Source organism: Macaca fascicularis, chromosome 6 (assembly GCF_037993035.2).
Source record: "Macaca fascicularis isolate 582-1 chromosome 6, T2T-MFA8v1.1".
NCBI classification, from domain to species: Eukaryota; Metazoa; Chordata; class Mammalia; order Primates; family Cercopithecidae; genus Macaca; species Macaca fascicularis.
Genome location: NC_088380.1, coordinates 147,705,404 through 147,728,478, shown reverse-complemented (window position 1 = coordinate 147,728,478; position 23,075 = coordinate 147,705,404). Strand labels below are relative to the sequence as shown.

The 23,075-nt window shown below is 39.8% G+C and overlaps 1 protein-coding gene, 1 long non-coding RNA gene and 1 pseudogene across 5 annotated transcripts in view; 1 reads left to right on the top strand and 2 right to left on the bottom strand.

Annotated features, from left to right (window-relative positions):
* The window catches only part of LOC141407077 (uncharacterized), a 41,193-nt gene extending 39,888 nt beyond the window's left edge, over positions 1-1,305 (top strand). Inside the window, exon 2 of the long non-coding RNA XR_012414182.1 lies at positions 294-1,305. This is a non-coding gene — a long non-coding RNA (uncharacterized lncRNA). The remainder of the gene's footprint in view (positions 1-293) is intronic.
* On the bottom strand, positions 1,005-15,334 carry LOC102146571 (protocadherin beta-15). 4 transcript variants are annotated; one of them, XM_065546905.1, is made up of 2 exons: positions 12,797-15,334; positions 1,005-1,412 (listed from the first exon to the last, which is right to left on the bottom strand). In XM_065546905.1, the coding sequence occupies exon 1, from the start codon at positions 15,159-15,161 to the stop codon at positions 12,798-12,800; it is 2,364 nt and encodes a 787-aa protein (XP_065402977.1). In that variant the 5' UTR covers positions 15,162-15,334; the 3' UTR covers positions 1,005-1,412; position 12,797. The 4 variants fall into 4 exon arrangements, with proteins under 4 accessions (XP_065402977.1, XP_005558097.2, XP_045250275.2 ...); XM_005558040.5 differs by lacking the exon at positions 1,005-1,412 and adding an exon at positions 3,183-5,857; XM_045394340.3 differs by lacking the exon at positions 1,005-1,412 and adding an exon at positions 3,183-5,123.
* A 618-nt stretch (positions 15,335-15,952) lies between these two features.
* Positions 15,953-23,005, bottom strand: LOC141407076 (protocadherin beta-15-like; annotated as a pseudogene).
* Between the last annotated feature and the right edge of the window lie 70 nt (positions 23,006-23,075).

Below are 23,075 nucleotides of genomic sequence, written 5' to 3'. Positions count from 1 at the left end.
TAGATAGATGGATAGATAGATAGAGAGAATTTATTATGAGAATCAGCTTACATGATTATAGAGGCTGAGAAGTCCCATAATATGCCATCTGCTAACTGGAGAACAAGGGAAGCTAGTGGCATAGCTCAGTTCAAGTCTGAAGGCCCAAGAACCTGGAGGGCCACTAGCATAAGTCCCAGAATACAAAGACCAGAGAACCTAGACTTCCTATATCCAAGGACAAGAAAAGAGGGTGTATCAGTACCAGAAAGGGGAGCAAATTCACCTTTCCTATGACTTTTTGTTCTGTCTAGGCCCTCGACTGACTAAATGGTGCCCAGCCATACTGGATGAGGCCTGGTCTTCCTTACTCAACCCACTGATTCAAACGTCAATCTCTTCTGAACCACCCTCACAGATATATCCAAAAATAATGCTTTACCAGCTACCTGGGTATCCTTAACCCAGTCAAATTGACCCATAAAATTAATCATCACACAATGTTTCTCCAATGTGTTTTATCACATGAATGGTAAAATACGAAGAATAAACGAAGGATTTTTCATGTTGTTTACAATTATAGAGGCTGTCTTCAGTGTTTGTTCTTACATTTCTATTAAAAGAGGAGGGCAAACTGTATACTTGCCCATCTTTCTTACATGTGTAAAGCTCCTTTTTGGTTTATTCTCATTTGAACATGAAGTTTTGAGGAATAAATGAAGGCTTTTCTTCATTCTCTGTATTCACAAATCCTCTCTCCAATGTTAGTTCTTACATGTACCGTAAGAGATGTGGAAGAAATCAAGACTATTTCACATTCTTTTATATCCATAGGGTAAATTACAATATGAGTTATCACATATGCGCTAAAGCATTAGGGGCAACTTAAGGTTTTTCCACAGTTTTATGTTAATAAAATTTCTTTTCAATGAGAGTTTTCACAGGTTTTCTAAAAGATTAAAGAAAATTGAAAGCTTTTTCACATTTCTTATTTCATAAGGCTTATCTCCACTGTCCACTGTGAGTTCTTTTTTTTTTTTTTTTTTTGAGATGGAGTCTCACTCTGTCACCCAGGCTGGAGTGCAGTGGCATGATCCTGGCTTACTGCAACCTCTACCTCCTGGGTTTAAGTAATTCTCCTGTCTCAGCCTCCAGAGTAGGTGGGATTACAGGTGCACATCACCACACCTGGCTAATTTTTGTATTTTTAGTAGAGATGGGGTTTCACCATATTGGTAAGGCTGGTCTTGAATTCCTAACCTCAGGTGATCTACCCGCCTCGGCCTCCCAGAGTGCTGGAATTATAGGCATGAGCCACCGTGCCCAGCCCACTGTGAGTTCTTACATGTACATCAGTAAATGAAGAATGAACAAAGGTTTGCTTACATGTCTATTCATAGTATTCTTCTCCAGTGTGAAATTCTTCATGATTCCTAAAATACAAGGAACACATAAAGGGTTACCTATATTCCTTACTTTGATAGGGTATGTGTCCAGTGTGTGATGCTGTGTGTATTTTAACAAGTGAAAGTTCAGTGAAGACTTTCTTGCATTCACTGAATTCATGTAATTTCCCTGCAGCATGAGTTCTCTAGTGCACATTTAGATTTGAAATCTGGCTGAGATCTTTTCATGTTTATTACTCTCATTATATTTGTCTCCAATTTGGGGTATTTTCTACGGAGTAGATATCAAGATCTTTTTGAGAGATTTTCAAATTTGATTATTTTCATAGAGGTTTTCCACCATATGAATTCTCAAGTATTTGTCCTGTGTCTTGTGCTGATCCATCTATGTCATGGCAACAGAATGAGGATTACATAATTGGAAGTTTTTTATATTGTAACTTAAGTAGTATAATAGTAATTGAAGGTAGACCATGATAAGAAAAGGCCATATATTGTCATTCTTAGAAAAAATATTTCTGAAATTGTTGTAGCTAAAAATTCAAATAAGGATATAAAATGGAATATGAAAAATATCTAATCAAGTAAAAGAGAACAGAAAATGAGGAAGAAAGGATTTCAAAAGAAACCAGAAAATGAGGAATATAGGAATGAAAATGGAGAGTGTGAATAAAATTTCAATAGAGACAATCATGTTATGAATAATTACATACAAATGGAATACACTCTCCAATTAAAAAGCAAACATATTAACATTGGATAAAATGCAAGACTTAATGTTATGTTGTTTTAAAAAGATGCTTTTAATATAAATAAAGGTTGAAAGTAAAAGAATGAAAAAATATATCACACAAACCTTAAGCATAAGACATGTAGACTGACTATATAAATATCAGACAGAGTAACTACAGACTAAAAGAGACATTGTATAATAATGAGTGTCAATTCATCAAGAAGCTATCCATTGTGCATGTAATAACAGAGCTTTAAAGTACATGAGATTTAAAAATAATGGAACTGAAAGTAAATAAAAAATTCCCAATAAACAGATGCTAGAGAGGATGTGGAGAAATAGGAACGCTTTTACACTGTTAGTGGGAGTGTAAACTAGTTCAACCATTGTGGAAGACAGTGTGGCTATTCATCAAGGATCTAGAACTAGAAATACCATTTGACCCAGTGATCTCATTACCGGGTATATACCCAAAAGATTATAAATCATGCTACTATAAAGACACATGCACACATATGTTTATTGCAGCACTATTTACAACAGCAAAAACTTGGAACCAACCCAAATGTCCATCAGTGATAGACTGGATTAAGAAAATGTGGCACATGTACACCATGGAATGCTATGCAGCCATAAAAAGGATAAGTTCATATCCTTTGCAGGGACATGGATGAAGCTGGAAACCATCATTCTGAGCAAACTACCACAAGGACAGAAAACCAAACACTGCATGTTCTCACTCATAGGTGGGAATTGAACAGTGAGAACACTTGGACACAAGATGGGGAACATCACACACAGGGGCCTGTCGTGGGGTGGGGGGCAGGGGGAGGGATAGCATTAGGAGAAATACCTAATGTAAATAATGAGTTAATGGGTGCAGCAAACCAACATGGCACATGTAAAGCTATGTAACAAACCTGCATGTTGTGCACATGTACCCTATAACTTAAAGTATAATTATAAAACAAAAACTCACAATCACAGTTGAAGAATTTAACACTCTTCTTCTAGTAATTGGCCAAACATGTAGAAAGAATGTTAAGAATAAAGATCTAAAAACATTGTCAAGTGACTTGATTTAATTCATATTTACAGAATACTCAACCAACAACTGTCGGTTACACATTTCTTTCAAGTACACATGGGGAACTCACCATGGTAACTTACATGCTAAATAATTTTTAATGACTTCATAAATCTCAAAGGGTTGAAATTATACAGAGTATGCTCCCAGACCAAAAAATAATTATTTTGGATATCAAAAATGTTATCTTTGGATATTTGGAAATTAAGCAACACAATTATAGTCAAGCAATGGATCAAACAAGAATAGTTCAAACTGAATGGTAATAAAAACACAAACTAGTCAAGTTCATGAAATACGACTTAAGTAATATATAAGAAGAAATTTATACCTTTAATTTATATTTTTATATATTTTCAAGTATGTTAGAAAAGAAAGGCTTAGATTCAATGATCTAAGCTTTCAGAGAAGCTAGAAAGAGAGAAAACTAAACTCGAAATACATAGAATAAAGGAAATAAAAACAGAAGAGCAGAAATCAATAAAATAGGAAACAAAAAGGAGGCTAGAAAAGGTAGCTCACATGTGTAATCCCAGCATTTTTGAAGGTTGAGGTGGGAGGATTGCTTAAGCCCAAAAGTTTGAGGCCAACTTAGGCAATATAGTGAGGCACTGTCTCTACAAAAATAAAAATAAAAACAATTAGCTGGATTTCGTGGTATGCACTTGTAGTCCTAGCTATTCAGCAGGTTGAGGCAGGAGGATCTCTCTCTCTCTCTCTCTTTTTTGTGAGATGGAGATTTGCTCTTTCACCCAGGCTGGAGTGAAGTGGTGCGATCTTGACTCACGGCAACCTCTGACCCCCAGGGTTCAAGCAATTCTCCTGCCTCAGCCTCCCGAGTAGCTGGGATTACAGGCGCCCACCACCACGCCTGGCTAATTTTTGTATTGTTAGTAGAGATGGGGTTTCGCTATGTTTGCCAGGCTGGTCTCAAACTCCTGACCTCAGGTGATCCACCCTCCTCAGCCTCCCAAAGTGCTAGGATTACAGGTGTGAGCCACCATGCCTGGCCTTGGGAGGATCTCTTGAGGGTAGGGGTTTGATGTCACAGTGAGCTATGACTGCATCACTGCACTCCAGCCTTTTTTTCCTCTGAGAAAAGGAAGAAAACAGAAAGTAATAGGAAAAGCAGTAAAACCAATGATTGGTTTGTTTTTTAAAATTAATAGAATTGGTACATTGACAGAAATACCAATAAAGACAAAAGGAGGAAAAACATTCACTGCAGATTCTAAATATATTGAAAGATGAAAAAGAAATATTATCAATAGCTTTATGACAATAAATTCAACATCTTTGATAAAATAGACAAATTTGCTTAAAAAACACAAGCTGCCAGCTGCTGACAGAAGAGGAAACAGAAAATTAGAATTGCAGCATATTTATTTAAGAAATTGAGTGTGCAATTCAAAATCTTCCCACAAATAAAATGTCATTCACGGTTGGGTTTTGCAGTAAATTCTATAAAATACATGAAGTAGAAATAATAACTATCTTACATAAACTCTTTCTTAAAAGAAGAGGAGGAGGAAACAATTGCCAGGTCATTTGATGAGACCAGAAACTAAACCCTGACAAGAGTTTTACAAGAAAAAAAATTGTAGATCAACATCTCTCATGAACATAGATGCACAAATTCTCAACAAAATTAGCACAACTGACTTAGCTGCATGTCACCTGGAGGAAAAACTTATAAACAATTTTCCTGGACAATCATGATCACACAGGTGCTGTTCCATTCCCAGTCTGCAGGACTCCAGCTCATGAGATGTCTTTGTATTCTTCCACCGTTGCTCCTGCCACTCCGTATTTGGAATAGGACTTGCTTCTGATTTCTTTGCTCGAATTCCACGGCTGTAGCCATCACTGTTACCATAGTGATGGTCATTTGAACTTGCAAGTTGGAAACAACCAACAACTGGGACAAAGGTGAAGCAAGTAACTGAGATGCAAATTTTAAGTCATTATCCCAAAACTTGGAGATAAATACTATTTGTTGCAATATTGTAAAAATTAAAATTTAATGTAAACACCCATGAGAAACAATATGAAATTTTAAGTAAACACAGGAACCACCCTGCCCTTGCACACTTGCCACACTAAAACCTCACCCTCATCCTGTCAGATCCTATTATTAACTTTATTGTTTCCTGATCTCACTGGGAGAAAAGTTACCATGTCTACTTCACAGCTCCTTCTCCTGGGCTGCTCCTTCAAGGCCAGAATGTCACGAAAATTCTAAATCCAATAATGTTGGGATTGTTCCATATGCAAGAAATAATTTCCTTTCATTTGAAAATATAAACTATTCTACAGTATGTTGCTAATGCTAACTTTATTACATACATTCACAGATTAAAGAAAAAACCTTAATGTGGAAAAGTTTTGGAAAAGCAATGTTACTCTGGTATTTATCTCTGCAGTTTATTGCCACTGTCTACTAAAGCCACCCACCAGAGACACACAAATATACAGGCGCAAATGCACACACACAAATACAACCGACTCTGGGATTTTGTGTATTTGTAGCTGTAGATTTCTAAAATTGTTTGAGGCATCATCATTTATGTATCATGGTAGATTTTTCTTGACTTTTTGGTGACTATGCTGATAACTGGAAGTAATGCTCTTCTCAAGGTATTCCAGATCAGTCTAAGAAAGACAAAAGTATTAATCCTTTAAAGATGCCTTTAAATTCTAGACTTTACCCATAAAACATTTGTATAGTAAGATACAAAAGGAGTAGTACTCATTGGGATCTCTGGGCCCATTTCAAAACATGCATTTCTATATGTGAGAAGGTTGTCAGGAATCAATCAAATATGTTTTTTGGAAAAGGTAAGAGAAAGACCAAATCTAAAAGTAGTAGTAATTAGCTTTCTTCTATCATTTGGTATACAAATCAATACTATCTTGAAAATGACCATCATTGCCACAAGTGACAAGGACTACTGATGATTGGGTACTAATGGTTATACCCTAGAGGAAATGGCATTTGCTGTTCTCCAGCCATTAATATTCATAATGGGGGCTGTAAGTATGGTGCCAACTTCTGAAAGTCCCAGAATTTATGAGAATTTTAATTTTTTTGTGACTATGCTGATAACCAGAAGTAATGCAGTTATCAAAAGCCCCAGTCAGTTAAATAATGATTACTGCAGTCAGAAACATAGAAAGATCAAGAACGAATTCATGTATTTAAGTCATTTTGCTATTACATCTCTTCCTTTAACATATTATTAAGGGGGCATCTAGGTGTATAAGAAAAAAATCCACTTAAAAATATGCTAATGGCTACTGTGCTAGCTAAAATGAATGTTCAATGGAAGATTTTGATGAAAAAATAGATGTCGCAGGCCTCACTGATTTTAATTCCCATTTTAAGAAGAACCACCCTCAATTGCCACCACCACTCCAGATAGTCTACTTTGCCCTTACTATTGGGCATCAGTTTTCATTAACGTGCTGAGCAGTATACAGAAATTTCTGCATCAATGTTGAGTTGCCATTGTCACCTATGACCATTACACAGACAAATGCCTGGATTTTCAAAGTAATTGAGCTACCATCTATCTGTTGCCCTGATTGTGAAGTAAAATTTATGTAATATTTACAGACACATAAAATACAAGAATTATGAAAAAATAGTTAACTGTGATTTCCTTAATTTCAAATCATTGGTGTTGGTGAATACTGACACATGCAGATATGCGTTTGCCTCCGCTTTTCCAGGGAGTGCATATATCTCCGCCCCATTGGAGTAAAACAAATGGGAGCAGTCATATTATTAAACCAACAAGCACAAATATCCTGCTTCCTAGCCCTAGTTTGGAATTGATACAAGCCCACCAGTACTTCCAAACTTGGTACCAGAAAAGGCATGAATCAACTTACAATAGTTTTAAAATAACTTTTAGGCTCTTGAAATATAAGTGCATTTTTCTCCATGTGAAGGAAGCTGGTCTGCAGTAAAAGGGAATAAAACCAGCAGGATAGAAAAAATGGTCAAGTCCTTGTTTCTAATTGTTATGGCCTTACCCTTCAATCAGTTTTATTTCCAAACATATCCTAAATTACATTATATACCCTAATATCTTCTCAATAAATTCTGTATTTTATCTTGAGAGCTAATTTGAATTGGGTTTCTGTTGATTAAAACCAAAAGAATTTAGACTAACAGAAGTATTAATTTGGCAAAAGATCTTTCTGGTTAGTGCATTTTCTGTTACTATAAAGTATGAATTTCTAAAAGTCATTTTCAATGCAGAATATACGAGATATGTAGAAGAGCATACACTTTTCAAACATGATTCTGAATGTTGATGGCAGTAGTGACAATTTGAGGAGTAACATTTAGGGACAGGCTAGTTGAATGACATAAGGTTCCCTCAAGGAGCATGCTCAGGAATATCTTTAACCTCCATTCTTTCGGTCTGCCAAAATTTGGATTGCCTGACTTCCCTGGCATGGATCAGACTTCTAACAATGGTCAGATGAAAATTTCTGGTCAGAAAGAGAACTTGGAACAGAACTTGGGCAAAGTATTTCATATGCCTTTATATTTCATGTCAAATATAATATTCAAACAATGCTGGGGTATTTCCAGAACTGCCTATTTGGACATTTTAAACCTTTTGAATATCCTTAGTTCTTGACCTGCTCATTCACATTTGAGAGCACATGACACAAGAGGGTTCCCATAGCCTCCCATAGGTAAAACTTCTGCAGTGATTTCCAGGCTACTGATTCAGCAATAGAGACAATATTCTGATGATTTTTTATTACATTTCCCAGGATAAAGGCTGCAGGGTTTTGCCCAGATTACATTTCTGTTCATGGAGTATTCCAGTGAGGCTTCTACTTGAGTTAAATTTTCATTAAACATCACCAAAGTGAACTCTCATTAAACGTTATTTGGCTTTGCTTGGGAAAAAAGACACAAGCCTCTCCCTTAACAGATTGGAAATACATATGAAGGGAGCTTGCTATATTAGAGCCTATATTCTATTGATTTTACAGGAAAGGAATCCATTTTTATAGAAATAGGCCTTGGATTAACAAAAAATATTCATCATGTTTATGTTTCCTTTGTTCTTTTGTGAAGAAAATACATCATCACAGTGTTTATCTAAGATTAAAAAACCCTTAGGGGACTGTGCCAAAGATAACTCATAACACTCCATTATTACTTCAAAATATCCAGAGAGACCTCTTCTAGCACAGCCAAGCTTTCAACTTTTAAGGAAATCATTTCTAAAAATTCAGCCATCAGCCAAAAGAGATAATTTTATATACATTTAAATAGTCATATTACCTAAATTGCCTAAAATTATACATAATTTCCATGTTTACAGTAATCAAACTAGAAATAGAAGTTTCATGCTGCTGTTTTCAGTAGTGGTTTGGAGGATAGTGACGAGACACTGCAGCTTATTTTTATTATACCAAAAGTATAGCTAATGGGTTTCTCAGAAAACTATTGCCCCCATTTAAATTCATTTGTGGGAGAAATTAAAATTCTTCTCCACTTTCCAGTTGTTAGAATAAGGTACCTCCCACCTTGTGAATGCTGTCATATGACCACAACTACCTATGTATTCCAATTGCCATTTAGGAAGAAAATAAAAGCAAGGAAGGAAAATAAAGCAAGAAGGCCAATGGCCTTAGATTAACATCATAAAAGGCAAGATGAGACTTATAGAAATCTCAAAGGAGGTCTACAAAATCTGAAAGAGAAAATAGGTAAAATGAATGGCTCTGTTTATGTTGATGAGAGTCTCTATCCTGCTAGTTTCCGAAAAACTTATTTCACTGTCCTTAATTTTTTTATTCACTAAGAAACAATGACTTGTCACTCGTGTTCAAAATTGTTCTAGATACTATGTGTGACATAGAGGAGAATTGGTACTTATCCTTCAAATAGCCATAATCCACAAAAACACATGGATTGCTGTTCTGCTTATGAATATTTTCAGGATCCATATTTAGTCAATTTTACTAAGTAAAATTTTTAGCCTTGCTACTTATTGCCTGTGATGGGGCAGGGTATTCTGGATTGCTGCATAAACATTTTAGTAATCTTGCTCAGGATACCATTAAGTCCAGATTTAAAAGTATGCCTCACATTTATCAGTTCACTTTCTGATTCTGTTCTCCAAAGTCAGCTTTTGGAGATGCTACTAGCCAGGAATATTTCTTTGAAATTTCAGTTATTTGCATATGTTTTCCAATTGTGAGATGACTGAATGATGATATAAATTTAATTGCAGTAGTTCAGAGTACTGTCCCTTGATAACACCCCAGGGAAAACAATATAACTGATTCAAGACAGGCAAGGCCCCAAATTAGGGCTTACCCCAGGAGGGTTTTTGGCTTCGCACATAAAAGAATTCAAGGGCAAGAAAGTGCTATTAGACAGCAATCTTTTATTGAAATGGACTGCTCCTTGTTGAGCAGGGCTAACTCTTTTGCAGTGCACCTGGAGTTGGCAGTAGCAGCTCATGGGTTGTTGGCAACTGTATTTATACCCACTTATACCTACTTTCACTTACATGCAAATTAAGAGGTGAGTTAATGCAAATTGAGGAGCTGGTTATTCATAACTTTCTAGAAAAAGGGGCAGTAACTTCTAGGTCATTGCCATGGAAAAGGGCAGTAACTTCTGGGTTGCCATGATATTTGTGAATTGTCATGGGGCTGGTGGGAGTCTCTTATGCTAATGAGCAGCGAGGGCAATTAAAGGTTGCCTTCAGCACCACCTGATACTTCCTGCAGGGTTTTTGACTTCAATTGTGCACCACCTGCTGGTTCCTGCCAGTTTCTTCATTTTGTCCCATCAGCAGGGAAATAAGTCATGCTGATGTCCTGCCTCACTACTTATCTGACAAATGTCTCATATATCTTAAGCAGACAACTTGGAAACTAGTCTGACAACTGTCAAAAAGTAAAAGTAAAAAAAAAAAAATCACTTGCACCAACAAATGTGGCAATACATCCAGGGAAACTCCTGCTTTCAAGGCTTGGGACTAATCCTCTGTGGTTTGAGAGCTGTACTCTCTGGACTTCAGGCTCCATCCTCTGAACCATCCTTCCTTTTTCATTTGAATTGGCACATGTTTTTAGCTAAGCAGTTTTATCAGTCTATTTCTTGCTTACAGAATTTGGAGAGGGGGAGTACCACATCCTTCTTTAGTTAGTTCTCTCTATCCCTTTCAGTTCAAGCCGGCAGTGTTTCTGCTGATTAAACATTCTCAATAACCTTATTTCTTGTGCATTTCACAGGGATTCAATTTATTAAACAAGAGACTCCTTTGAAGTTATTTCCTGAGTAATTATGTCTATATTCCTGGCTTCTGCTGATGTGGCTGAAGATATCCATGTCATGTACCTAGTCTCTTCAAAGAACTTCTGTATGATTGACTACCTGATTCTTTCAAGGCACTAGTAAAAGGTTGTCCTGATATGTCTGTGGCTTTCTCTGCAGAACATGTATCCTTAGCAGTGAATCTCCTGATTTTAACATCTTTTGTAGTCTGAGTAGGGTGAGAATTTCCCCAACCATCAAGTCCTGTTTCCTTTTTGCCTCACAGTTCTTCTCTCAATCTAATTCCTCTCATTCTTTTCCCTCTCACATTTTACTATAAGCAGCAAGAAAAAAAACAGACTGTACATTCAACCCTTTGCCTGAAAATCTCAGTGAAATCTCCCAAGTTCATTGCTCACAAGTTCTTTCTACATAACTACAGGACACAATTCAGCTAAGTTTTCTCCCACCATATAAAACGATTCCCTTTTCTTCAATTTCCAATAATATCTTCCTCATTTCTGCACCCTCACCAGCAGAAACTTTAACATCCGTATTTCTACCCACAATCTATTTAAAGTGATGTAGGTATTCTCTAAGGCAACATATTTCTCCACCATGCTCCTCACTTCATTCTGAGTCCTTACTAGCAGATTTGTTGACAACGTATTTCTACTAACAGTCTGTCCAAAGCAAGCGAGGCTTTTTCTGTCATACCTGTCAAAGTTCTTCCAGCCTCTGCCCACTTTCCAATTCAGAAGCCACTTGCACATTTTAAGTGTTTATTACAGTAGCATTTCACTTCCGGGTATCAAAATCTGTGTTCAAGTTCAGCCAGAGAAACAGGCAGCAGGAGATGTATGGTAATCAGTTTATTGCAAGGAAGTGACTTATTCAGTTGTGAAAGGTGCCTAGACAAGTCCAAAATCTGTACAGCAGGCAGTTAGGAGGGGCAGGTTGGAACTCTGGGGCATAAGCTGAAGCTGCTGTCCTTAAATGAAATTTCTTTTTCATCTTAGGGAAGACTCAACTCTGCTTTTATGGCCTTTCCACTGATTGAAATAGACCCACCCAGATTATCTAAGACAGTCTCCCTATTTTAAGTTTAGCTGATTGGCAACCTTAATTCCGTTTGAACCTTAATTTCTTTACAATATAACATATTCATAGGTTCTGGGGATTAGGGCAGGAACATCTTGGCAGTCATTATTTTGCATGCAATACGATTCTAGAGTATCTGCAAAGTTGAGAAGCTCCTGGAGACAGAAAAGTCCTGACAAGAGAGCAGAAGTTTTTCCTCAAATAATTTAACTCCTTCACTAACATATCCTTTAATAAATTTTGTTTGGTTAACTAATATTAGTTCTACAATGTAATTTCTTTCAAATTCCTTATGAATCAGAATAATGCCACCATCCAAAGACAAGTAGATGCTGGCATTCTGTACCATCGGAAGCTCCTCTAAGCCCAGAATTTGGGACTCAATTAAGATTTTCCTGCTGTGGCAAGAGGAAATTGCAGGACATGAATTAGTTGGTCCTAGTGTCTATTGGCCTTATAGGAACACCTTAAACACAGGAAATCTGGGTATTAGAAAGCCTGTCTAGCCCCCCGATAGGATCATAACGTTAGATAGAAATAAGAAAGAACCCATCAGTCTTTTCTATGTTAATTTACATGAGAAAGAATACATTATGCAGATATATTTTTATGAGATGACATATGTGTTTTAGAATGAAAGTCTGATGCTTATAAGTGTGATCTTGAAAACAGTAGCTTAAAATTATCCATGTTGCTCCCTATTGGAAAAAACAAAACTCCAAATATGAAGCTTGGAATAAATTACACGTGGATAAATATGAAATGATTACACCCTGAGCTTTTATCAAAAACTCATAGCTGTGTAAATAAGAAAAACTATAAAAAAACTTTAAAATATAACTTCAAAAATCATATTCTTATGTAGTGTCATATAGTGTGACAGGTACTTTCAAAATTAGAGTTATGTTTATTAGGTGGGGTTAACTTTCATATTACCCTTTGGGAATGAATACTATTAATTTATTCAGAAATATGAAATTTCCTGATATAAAATATTTATAATAATACAATAATTTGAAAACTAATTATCTAACAACCAGGCCAAGGAAATAAGTAACATTACTAAAGACAATAGTAGAAATTTTAAAAAAAAGTAGAATTAAAGATTACTAAAGGGTTAAAAAAAACTAAGGTGAAAAGTGAGGAAGACAAAATTAACAGACGATAGGAAAGCTTCAAATACCTACATTATTCTAGAAATTCTGATTTCCTCCTAGAGTCCTGGCTCAGAATATTGGGTAATATAGGCTTCAAGAACTTGAAATCATTACTTTCAGAGCCTCCTGTCAGACACACCTCGTACTGGTAGCTCTGGGATAGGGTCCCGGTGCCGCTCACGTCCACCAGATGCCCTGGAAAGGGGCCCTTGGGCACCGAACAGCGACCTACCGAGGCCGCCCTGCTCCTCCTGCACAGCCGCACCGCCACGAACAGGAGCACCGACAAGAGGAAGAGCGAAGACACCGAGGCCAACGCCACCACCAGGTAGACGGTAAGCGAGTCGGCCTGGGCCTGGGCCGGGGCCGCCTCTGGGAGAGGCAGGTAGGGCTGGGAGAAGCCGTCCACTAGGAGCAAGTGCAGCGTGGTGGTGGCCGAGAGCGGAGGCTCGCCATTGTCCTTGACCAGCACCGCCAGCCTGTGCTTGGCCGCGTCGCGCTCGCTCAGCAGCCTGGCGGTGCGCACCTCGCCATTGTGCGCCCACACGCGGAACAGCCCGGGCTCCGTGGCCTTGAGCAGCTGGTACGACAGCCAGGCGTTCTGGCCCGAGTCGCCGTCCACCGCCACCACCTTGGTCACCAGGTAGCCTGGCTCGGCCGCCCGGGGCACCAGCTCGGTGCAGGGCGCGGAGCCGTTCTGCAGCGGGTACAGCACGAAGGGCGAGTTGTCGTTGGCGTCCAGCACCAGCACGCGCACCAGCGCCTCGCTGCTCAGCTCTGGGGACCCGCGGTCTGTGGCGCCCACGCGGAACTCGAACTCCTGCAGGGTCTCGTAGTCCAGCGATCGGAGGGCGAACAGGTGGCCGTTGTCTGTGTTGATGGAGACCAGGGAGGCGAGGGGCAGGTGCGGGTCCTGGGGCGGCAGCAGCGAGTAGGTGACCAGGGCGTTGGTGCCTGAGTCTCTGTCTGTGGCGCTGACGCTGCCGATGTGCAGGGCGGGGCTGTTGTTCTCGCGGACGAACAGGGTGTAGGAGGTTTGGGTGAAGGCGGGGGCGTTGTCATTGACGTCGGAGACCAGCACGGTTATGCAGTGCTCGGTTTTCAGCCTTGGGGTCCCCAAGTCTGTGATGGTGATGGTGATGTTGTACTGGGCTCTGTTCTCTCTGTCCAGCGCCCCTTCTGTTACCAGCCTGTAGAAATTCTCAACAGTCGGTTTTAGCTTAAAAGGAACACCATCCTGAATTGAGCAAATCATTTTTCCATTTTCCCCAGAGTCTCGGTCTCGAATCCTAAACAGGGCCACTTCTGTCTCTGGAGAATTCTCGGGAATAGGGCTGGTAAGTGATGAAATACTTAGTTCCGGGAAGTTATCGTTAACATCTAGCACCTTAACAGAGACAGAGCATTTTCCAGAAAGTCCCCCGCCATCAGATGCCTCTATATCTAGATCATATGAGGATATTGTCTCAAAATCTAGTTTTTTAATTAGTCGAATTTCTCCTGAAAGGCTGCTTAGCTCAAAAGGTTCGTTTATCTCCTGAGAGCTGTAAGAAATGGAGTATGATATCTCTCCATTCGGCCCAGTGTCTAAATCCCTAGCAGAGACCTTGACAACTAGGGAGCCTATTGGGCTGTTCTCTGAGACCTGCACCTCGTAGAGCGCCTGTGCAAACTCCGGGGCATTGTCATTGACGTCCAAGACCAAGATGAGGATCTGGACAGTGCCAGATCGGGGTGGAGAGCCACCGTCCACCGCTGTCAAGGTTAATCTGAGCTCGGCCTGCTCCTCGCGATCCAGTTCTGTGTCCAGCACCAGCTCTGGGTATTTCCTGCCATCCCCTTGGGTGCGAGTGGAAACATGGAAATGAGAATTGGGAGAAATATTGTAGTTTTGAACGTTGTTGCTGCCCACGTCCAAGTCCCGAGCTTTTTTCAGAGGAAACACAGTCCCAAGGGAGCTAGTTTCTGGGATTTTCAGGGTCATTTCTCTTTCAGGAAACTCAGGAGAATGATCATTTATGTCTCCCACTAGTAGTTCAGCTCGAAATATTTCCAAAGGTTTTTTCAGTAACACTTGGAAATGCATTATACAGGGCTCGGTGGGGCCACACAGCTTCTCCCGGTCCAGCTTCTCATTTAATATCAACTGCCCGGTCTGCAGATCAAGCTGCAAGCCTTGTTCATTATCCTCAGAAACTACCCGGGCTCCCCGCTCAGCTAGCTCCCCCACTCCCAGCCCTAGGTCATTGGCCAGGTTAGCCACAAAAGAACCTCTCTCTGCTTCCTCCATCACAGAATAGCGACGGGGTTCCCAGCCTGCCAGAGCCACTTCCAGTAAAAGAAGAAGAATCAGGACTTGCCTTTGTTCAGGAAAGCGCTCCCCTGTAGGCTCCATCTTTACTTCTGCACACCTCCCTTTCAAGGAATCGGAGTCAGTGCTACTTCAGGGAGCGATGGGACAGAGGCAGTGATCGATCTGCCCGTTGATAACCTGTCCGGAAATGTAGGAGAATAGCATTCTCCGGAGACACTGGTCCGTGCTCTGCTAACGGACTTCCCCCTTAGGCTGGAAGAGGTCTGAAGTAGCTCGTAGCATTTCATGGGCTTCGTTTCCTTTTTTTGAAGCCTTAGCCTGCAGCGCCACCATGCGTTGTCTTTACTTCGAAACGAATTGCTACAATTGATCTATTCTCCATTCTATTAGGAGTTTGGAAAATGGGAGAAAATGATGTAATCACAATATCACGCAATTATAATTATTAATTTCTTCATTCAAAGGGGTATTTTTGGTCTCTATGTGCCAAATTATGATACGCATCAGTAAACAACCCAGACATGGTCCCCACCGTCCAGAGCCTGTAGTCTGGGTGGGGTGCTCTGAGGGAAATTGAGAAGTGAAAGAAGACATAATAGGGATCAGTCATCTTATAATAATAATAACCCATAGCCACGTGATTTCTTAACATTTTCTCATCAAAACAAAATGAATTCTTTGATTTCTTTCAAGTTCTAGACAGCCTGTGTACCAGAATTGTGCTCCCATTGGTTGAATTACATCAAGAAAAAGCTACATGTTCATTCCAGGGTGATAGCCTTTCTACATAAAGTCAGAGAGTTACGATTTTATGAAAATTTTAAACTGTGGAAAAAAACATATGAAGGCACTTCCTATATCTCTTACTTTGCTTTTTCTTTTTTTTTCTTTTTCTTTTTCTTTTTTTTTTTTTGAGATGGGGTCTTGCTCTATTGCCCAGTAGTGAATGCAGTGGCACAATCACTGCTCGTTGCAGCCTCAGCTGCCCAGGCTCAAGCGATCCTCCCACCTCAGCAACTGTAGCTGGGACCACAGTTGCGCATCACCATGCCTGGCTAATGTTTTAATTATTTGTGAAGATGAGGTCTTGCTATGTTGCCCAGGCTGGTCTCAAATTTCTGAGCTCAAGAAATCCTCCCGCCACAGCCTCCCAAAGTGCTGAGGTTATAGGCACGAGTTGCTGTACCTGGCCCTGCCTTGTCTCTCTCAGATTTATTATCATCAGACGTAGTATAGATGTACTCATTTCATTGTTTCCTTTCTGTTTCAATCTCACGTGTTAGAACTTCATTTTGTTCACTGCTGCATCGCCAATATCTAAAATAATCCCCGGCACACGATAGGTGCTCAATAAATATTTGTTAAATAGATACATCAATGAATCACAATTAATTAAAAAATGCTGACAAGTTCTCCTCCTACTGTAGAAGTCCCCTCTTCTGCTGGGATTCAAGTCCATTATATAAGATGGATAAACAAAGACAGCATGTTCATAAGGTAGGTATTTCCTATGCCCTTTAAATAGTAACGAGAAGTAACTCAGAATGGCCTAAAATGTCATTTCATTAAGTGGCAAAATAACCTAGCTACCCATAAGCAAGGGATATATTATATAATAGAAAGAAACACCATAACAAGATTATCATGACCCTAAATATAATGATTATGTCTCTTTTAGACACACATTTTTCATTGTCAAGGTTTTTTTTACAGTAATGTTATTATGACACTTATGATATTCAAAACACTCATATAATAAAATTTTCTAGGACTTTCTATTAAACATTTCAAAGACTGTACCATTGGAAAGATCCTTCAGTTTTTTTCAAAATTATATATTCTAGAAAACCTAGTGCATGCCCCTTACAGACTACTAATATTTTACAACCTCCTTGATCCCAAATGTTGTCATATTAATATGAAAAGCCACAATGAAAACTTAATAGTAAGAAAGGTCTGACTTACCAACAATGCAAGAATATCTAATATGCTTTTGACAACAAAAACCTCACTTAGGTCTCTTAATTAGAGGAAATTTATTAAAGAGCACATATTTGTCTCCAAAAACCCAAGGGAAAAGCAGACTTGGGAGGGACTGGAAAATATAAAACAGGAAAATCTACAACAAGGTCATTCTTTTGATATCTTCTTTTTTCTTGTCTCTCAGTAGATTGATGTCCTGTATTTCTTTTCAGATGTTTAGCCAGATATGACACCACTTTCTGGTTATGTTCCTAACAAAGAGACTATATTGTATCTGGTTTCTAAAGCCATTTTTTTTTTAAATAGAGAGAATCAGATTAGGCCAGCTAAGATCATCTTATTTTTGTGTTTGAAATCACAGAGGGAGTTGGGTCATATAAAATAAATGTGGCTGCAACATTACACTTCTGCTAAAGACAGGGAGAAGTTTCCAGAAAAAGATCAGGTGGGCTAGATAGACACTACAAAAGGGAGCTATGATTTTTTAAATCTTGAGATAATCTAATAATCATTAAATAATGCTCATATGGCGGGGCGAGGTGGCTCATGCCTGTAATCCCACACTTTGGGAGGCAGAGACGAGTGTATCACTTGAGGTCAGGAGTTTGAGACCAGCCAAACTCCAGGAGCCACTTTGAGTTTGGCCAACATGGTGAAACCCCATCTCTACTAAAACAAGGGGCTTGTAATCCCAGCTACTTGGGAGGCTGAGGCAGGAGAATCACTTGAACCGGGGAAGCGAGGTTGCAGTGAGCGAGATTGCGCCATTGCACTCCAGCCTGGGCGACAAGAGTGAAACTCTGTCTCAATAATAATAATACTAATGCTTATATATGTTATATAATAGAGGTTATTAAAAGAGCAGAAAAGTCTTTAAGTTTGGGAAAAAATGTAGTCTTTCCCACATCATGCTATTGTGAAATAAAACCAATTTTTGCAGACACTTCTCCATTTAAAAATTCAAGACAGGTAAGCATAAGACAGATTAAACAGAGTATGTACTAATAATCACTATATCATCGTTCTTGTCTTCTAAGCATCAAAAGTTTAGAAAAGCTTTCTTTAATGAAACAGAATGGGGCTGGAATCTTCAAATCAACAGCCTGTGATTTTGAAAAGTTGATAAATTGAACAAATATGACTTTTCATTAGTGAGTAAACTTGAAAGTTGTATTCATCAAAATGGACATGATAAAAGGAGACTAAGTATGAACAAATAATCAAAGAAAATGTCTAATCTTAACTAGGAAAATGAAAGCAGCAAAATCTTAGAAAATCTATATAGAACAAAAAACATAACAGAGACTTAATATATTGATAAAGAACTAACCTTTATCCTTAATGCTCTGAAAAATATACAGATTCTTAATTGAATCCAAAACCATTTACAAAGTTGGACTTATCCTACCGTCATTCAGAGCGCCCGGATGCTTAGGGATAACAGACTTCAGGAATTTGAACTCATTTGTTGGGGAGCTTCCAGTCAGACACACTTCATACTGGTACCTCTGGGATAGAGTCCTGGTGCTGCTCATGTCCACCAGATGCCTGGAAAGGGGTCCTCGAGCACCGAGCAGCGACCCACCGAGGCCACCCTGCTCCTCCTACACTGCCGCACCGCCACGAACAGGAGCACTGAGAGAGGAAGAGCGACCACACCAAGGCCAACGCCATCACCAGCTGGACGGTGAGCAAGTCGCCCTGGGCCTGGGCTGGGGCCGCCTCTGGGAGCGCCAGGTAGGACTGGGAGAAGTCATCCACCAGGAGCGCGTGCAGCGTGGCGGTGGCCGAGCGCGGAGGCTCGCCCTTGTCCTTGACCAGGACCACCAGCCTGTGCTTGGCCACGTCGCTCTCGCTCAGCAGCCTGGCGGTGTGCACCTTGCCATTGTGTGCCCACACATCGAACAGCCCGGGCTCCGTGGCCTTGAGTAGCTGGTACGACAGCCAGGCGTTCTGGCCCGAGTCGCCATCCACCGCCACCACCTGGGTCACCAGGTAGCCCGGCTCGGCCGCCCGGGGCACCAGCTCTGTGCAGGGCGCGGAGCCGTTCTGCAGCGGGTACAGCACGAAGGGCAAGTTGTCGTTGGCGTCCAGCACCAGCACGCGCACCAGCGCCTCGCTGCTCAGCGCCAGGAAGCCGCGGTCTGTGGCGCCCACGCGGAACTCGAACCCCTGCAGAGACTCGTAGTCCAGCGACCGGAGGGCAAACAGGTGGCCGTTTTCTGTGTTGATGGAGACTAGGGAGGCAAGGGGCAGGTGCGGGTTCGGTGGCGGCAGCAGCGAGTGTGTGACCTGGGTGTTGGTGCCTGTGGCGGTGACGCTGCCAATGTGCAGGGCGGGGCTGTTGTTCTAGCTGACGAACAGGATGTAGGAGGTTTGGGTGAAGGCGGGAGCGTTGTCATTGACGTAGGAGACCAGCACAGTTATGTTGTACTCGGTTTTCAGCCTAGGCGTTCCCTAGTCCAAGGCTGTGATGGTGAGTTGTACTCGGCTCTAAACTCTCTGTCCAGTAGTCCTTCTGTTAACAGCCAGTAGAAATTCTCAACGGAAGGTTTCAGCATGAACGGAACATCATTTTGAATTACGCAAACTATTCTTCCATTTTCCCCAGAATCTCGGTCTGGAATGCTGAAAAGAGCTACCACATCTCGGGAGAATTTTCGCGGATGGGGCTTGTAAATGAAGCCATGGTCAGTTCTGGAGCGTTATCGTTGATATCTACCACCTGTATTATGATGGCGCATTTTCCATAAAGACCTGCCCCATCACAGGCTTTAATATCCACCTCATATGACACAATTTTTTCAAAATCTAATTTTCTGATCATTTTAATTTCTCCCGTTCGTTCATTAAGTGCAAATGTCTTAGAAATCTCTTCATCACCATAAAAAGTGAGTAGAATATTTCACCATTAATTCCCATGTCTAAATCTCTAGCGGAAACAGTGGCAACAAGGGATTCCAGGGGGCTGTTTTCTGATATCTGCACCTGATAGAGTGACAGCACACACTCAAGCACATTGCCATTGATGTCCAAGGTTTCAAGGAGGACCAGAGCAGTTCCAGTTCTGGGAGAAGCCTCGCCATTTACTGCCATGAGAGTTAACCCGAACTCAGCCTGCTCCTCCGGATCCAGGGCTTTGTCTAGAACCAGCTCTGGGTATTTTCTGCCTTCACTGCCATTTTGGGTGAGAACGTGGACATGGGAGTTGGGGTTGATGGTGTAGTTTTGAGTGTTATTGATGCCCACATCCAAATCTTGTGTGTTTTTCAGAGGAAACACAGTTCCTGGAGGAGTATTTTCCATGATTTTCAAAATAATTTCTACTTCTGGGAATACAGGGGAATTGTCGTTTATGTCACTGACCAAAAGTTTAAACCTATATACCTCCAAAGGTTCTTCCAGTAACACTTGGAATTGCAGCACACAAGGCTCAGTGAGGTCACACAATTCTTCCTCATTCAGTTTCTCATTTACTTGCAGGTCTCCAGTCTGAAGGTTCAGCTGAAAATATTTTTTTGTTACTGTTAAAAATGACCCGAGCCCTCCGCCGGGATATTTCTCTTACTTCTAGCCCTAGGTCCTTTGCTACATTGGCCACAAAAGAACCGCTTTCTGTTTCTTTTGCTACAGTATAAACATTCCGCTCCGCGCAAGTCTGAGACAGCATAACAAAGAGAAGCAGCACTTGCCTTATTCTAGGAAAATGCTCCTTTTCAGCTCCATTTCTCCAACACCAACAGCATTCAGGGTCTGGATGCCTATGTTGGGTCAGTAGGCAGTCTGCTCTGGGAATCAATCCTTGCCACAACGCAATTTTCTGTTAAGAAAGCCTCTTCTCTTTGATGGGTCTAATGACTGCTAGCCCAGTAGATGAAGAGATTCATTCTAATACTTCAGGGGTATGAACTTAAGTGATATACTAGCTAAAGCTGGTTTATTATGCAAACTCAATAGGTAGCTTAAGGAGTTGTGGATAACTTATTTGTGAATATTGTCTAAGGACTGTGAGCTTGCTATGTTGAATTGTTACGGTATCTAAAATAATTTGTAAAGAGCATCACCATCTATTGTTAATAATGAGATACACACATGTTGAAGCTGAGAGTCACTGAAACCTTTAAGAGGGAGACAGCTAAGATCATGGATATAAAGGCTGAAGTTAAAGTAAAAAGTAAAATGCAGAAGAAAATATGTTAAGTTCACCTGAAATAGCAGGTTAAGCATATTCCCAACTGGAGAAGATCTCAACTCATTTTTAGTAAGCAATCATATATCTCTTGTGGATTCATTGGAATCCTGAAACCCTAGCATGGAACTGAAATTCTTACTTCTAAGGAAAGAGAAAACATTTTCGGGGAGGAGACTTGGGGGTCTTCCCAACTCTGCCAACTTTAACCAATGTTCTACTCACAATGTTTAAATAATATACACTATTATGTGTTCTGGTATTCTAATTACCTAGCTAACTGAGAAAACTAAGGATGAGCCAAGTGTAAGAATTGTGGTTTATACTGGTTTCTCTTAAGGTATAAATAGCTCAAATCAACATTCTACTTTAGAATGTTTTCTTCTATACAAACAAATTTGATTAAACTTTCAAAATATGAGAACATGCCAGTCACAGTCAAAATCTGATGGACAATTTTCCTTATAGAAATATATTGGTCATGGATCCAAATTCACTATTATGTGTCCAAGAAAATGCGTCCTGAATGTCTATGCATTTTTTAATATTAATGGGATAGAAGCTTGTACCTATGTCAGTAACCTAATGGATCAAAGTTAGTTTTTCATTCCCATCTTTCTTCTCTTGGTTAAAGTTTCTCCTTTCTAAGATCTTAGCTCCTAGGCTTGGCAGAAACTTAAATTTTTTCATGAGGTTTTCTAGCAATAGGGTATATTAATTAAATGTTTATTACTATAACTGAAATCATGAGTCAATCCATATTATCCATAAATTGGGATTATTTATGGAGCAAGAAGATTTTACATTACATGACAAAAATAATTTTGTTCACGCTGAGCTTAACAAGCAATTTTTAAAAGAAAGAGTCTGCTAAGGAAGGTATGATGATCCTGAGAAAAGGTACAGAAACCGAAAACTTAACAATTCTAGTGTTATTATCATTATTTAAACTAAAAGTATTATTTAAAAGTAATCCTGGGACATATAAAATAATGGAGGGAAAGTTAAGTTAATGAGACATTTCATGAAGCCCTTTGTAGCATTTTTCTGTTGAAAGACCTCATAAATTATTTACAAATTTAAATTTTATTACATAAGCCTCTAGTATATATTTGTTATCTCTAGGCTTGTACATCCTGTATTTCATTCATTAAGTTAACATTAGAAGCATGCAATAAAAGACCAGGGTTTCAAGGTAGATAGTCTAATTGAGTACTCAAGGTTGTACAAACCTTTCAAGTCTCTTCTGATTTCAAGAAATCCCACTTCAAGATAGGTTAAACAAAGGAATTTTACTATTAGCAATGGAGTCTTACTGTAGAACCCAAGGGCAATTAAACATTGGGGACTTAGGAGGAACTGAACTTAGGTGGACAGGTCTAGAACTAAGTAGCTATTTTAGTCTCTACTGTTTTCTAGGCTTCTGCCTTCTCCACTCTTATTCCTTTTCGCTTTTACTTTCCTTCCATTTTCTCTCCCTCTTTTTCTCTCTATCTAGAAACTTATAAACATGGCTACCTCAGCACACGTTCAACATTTATTCAAGAGGAAAAAGTAGATGAACTATATCTCAATCACAAATTTAGGGGTTTGGAGAATGTAGCTATTCCAGCTTAAATTAGGAATCTATCACAGGACCAATAAAAAGTGATCAGGGCTCTTGTCTATAATCCCAACACTTTGGGAAGCTGATGTGGTAGGATTACTAGAGCCCAGGAGTTCAAGACTAGCCCATGTGACATGGCAAGACCCCACTCCTTAAAAAATATATGGGGGGGGGAGGTGTAAGAAAAGAAGGCCTGCAATGGAATAAGCATCACACT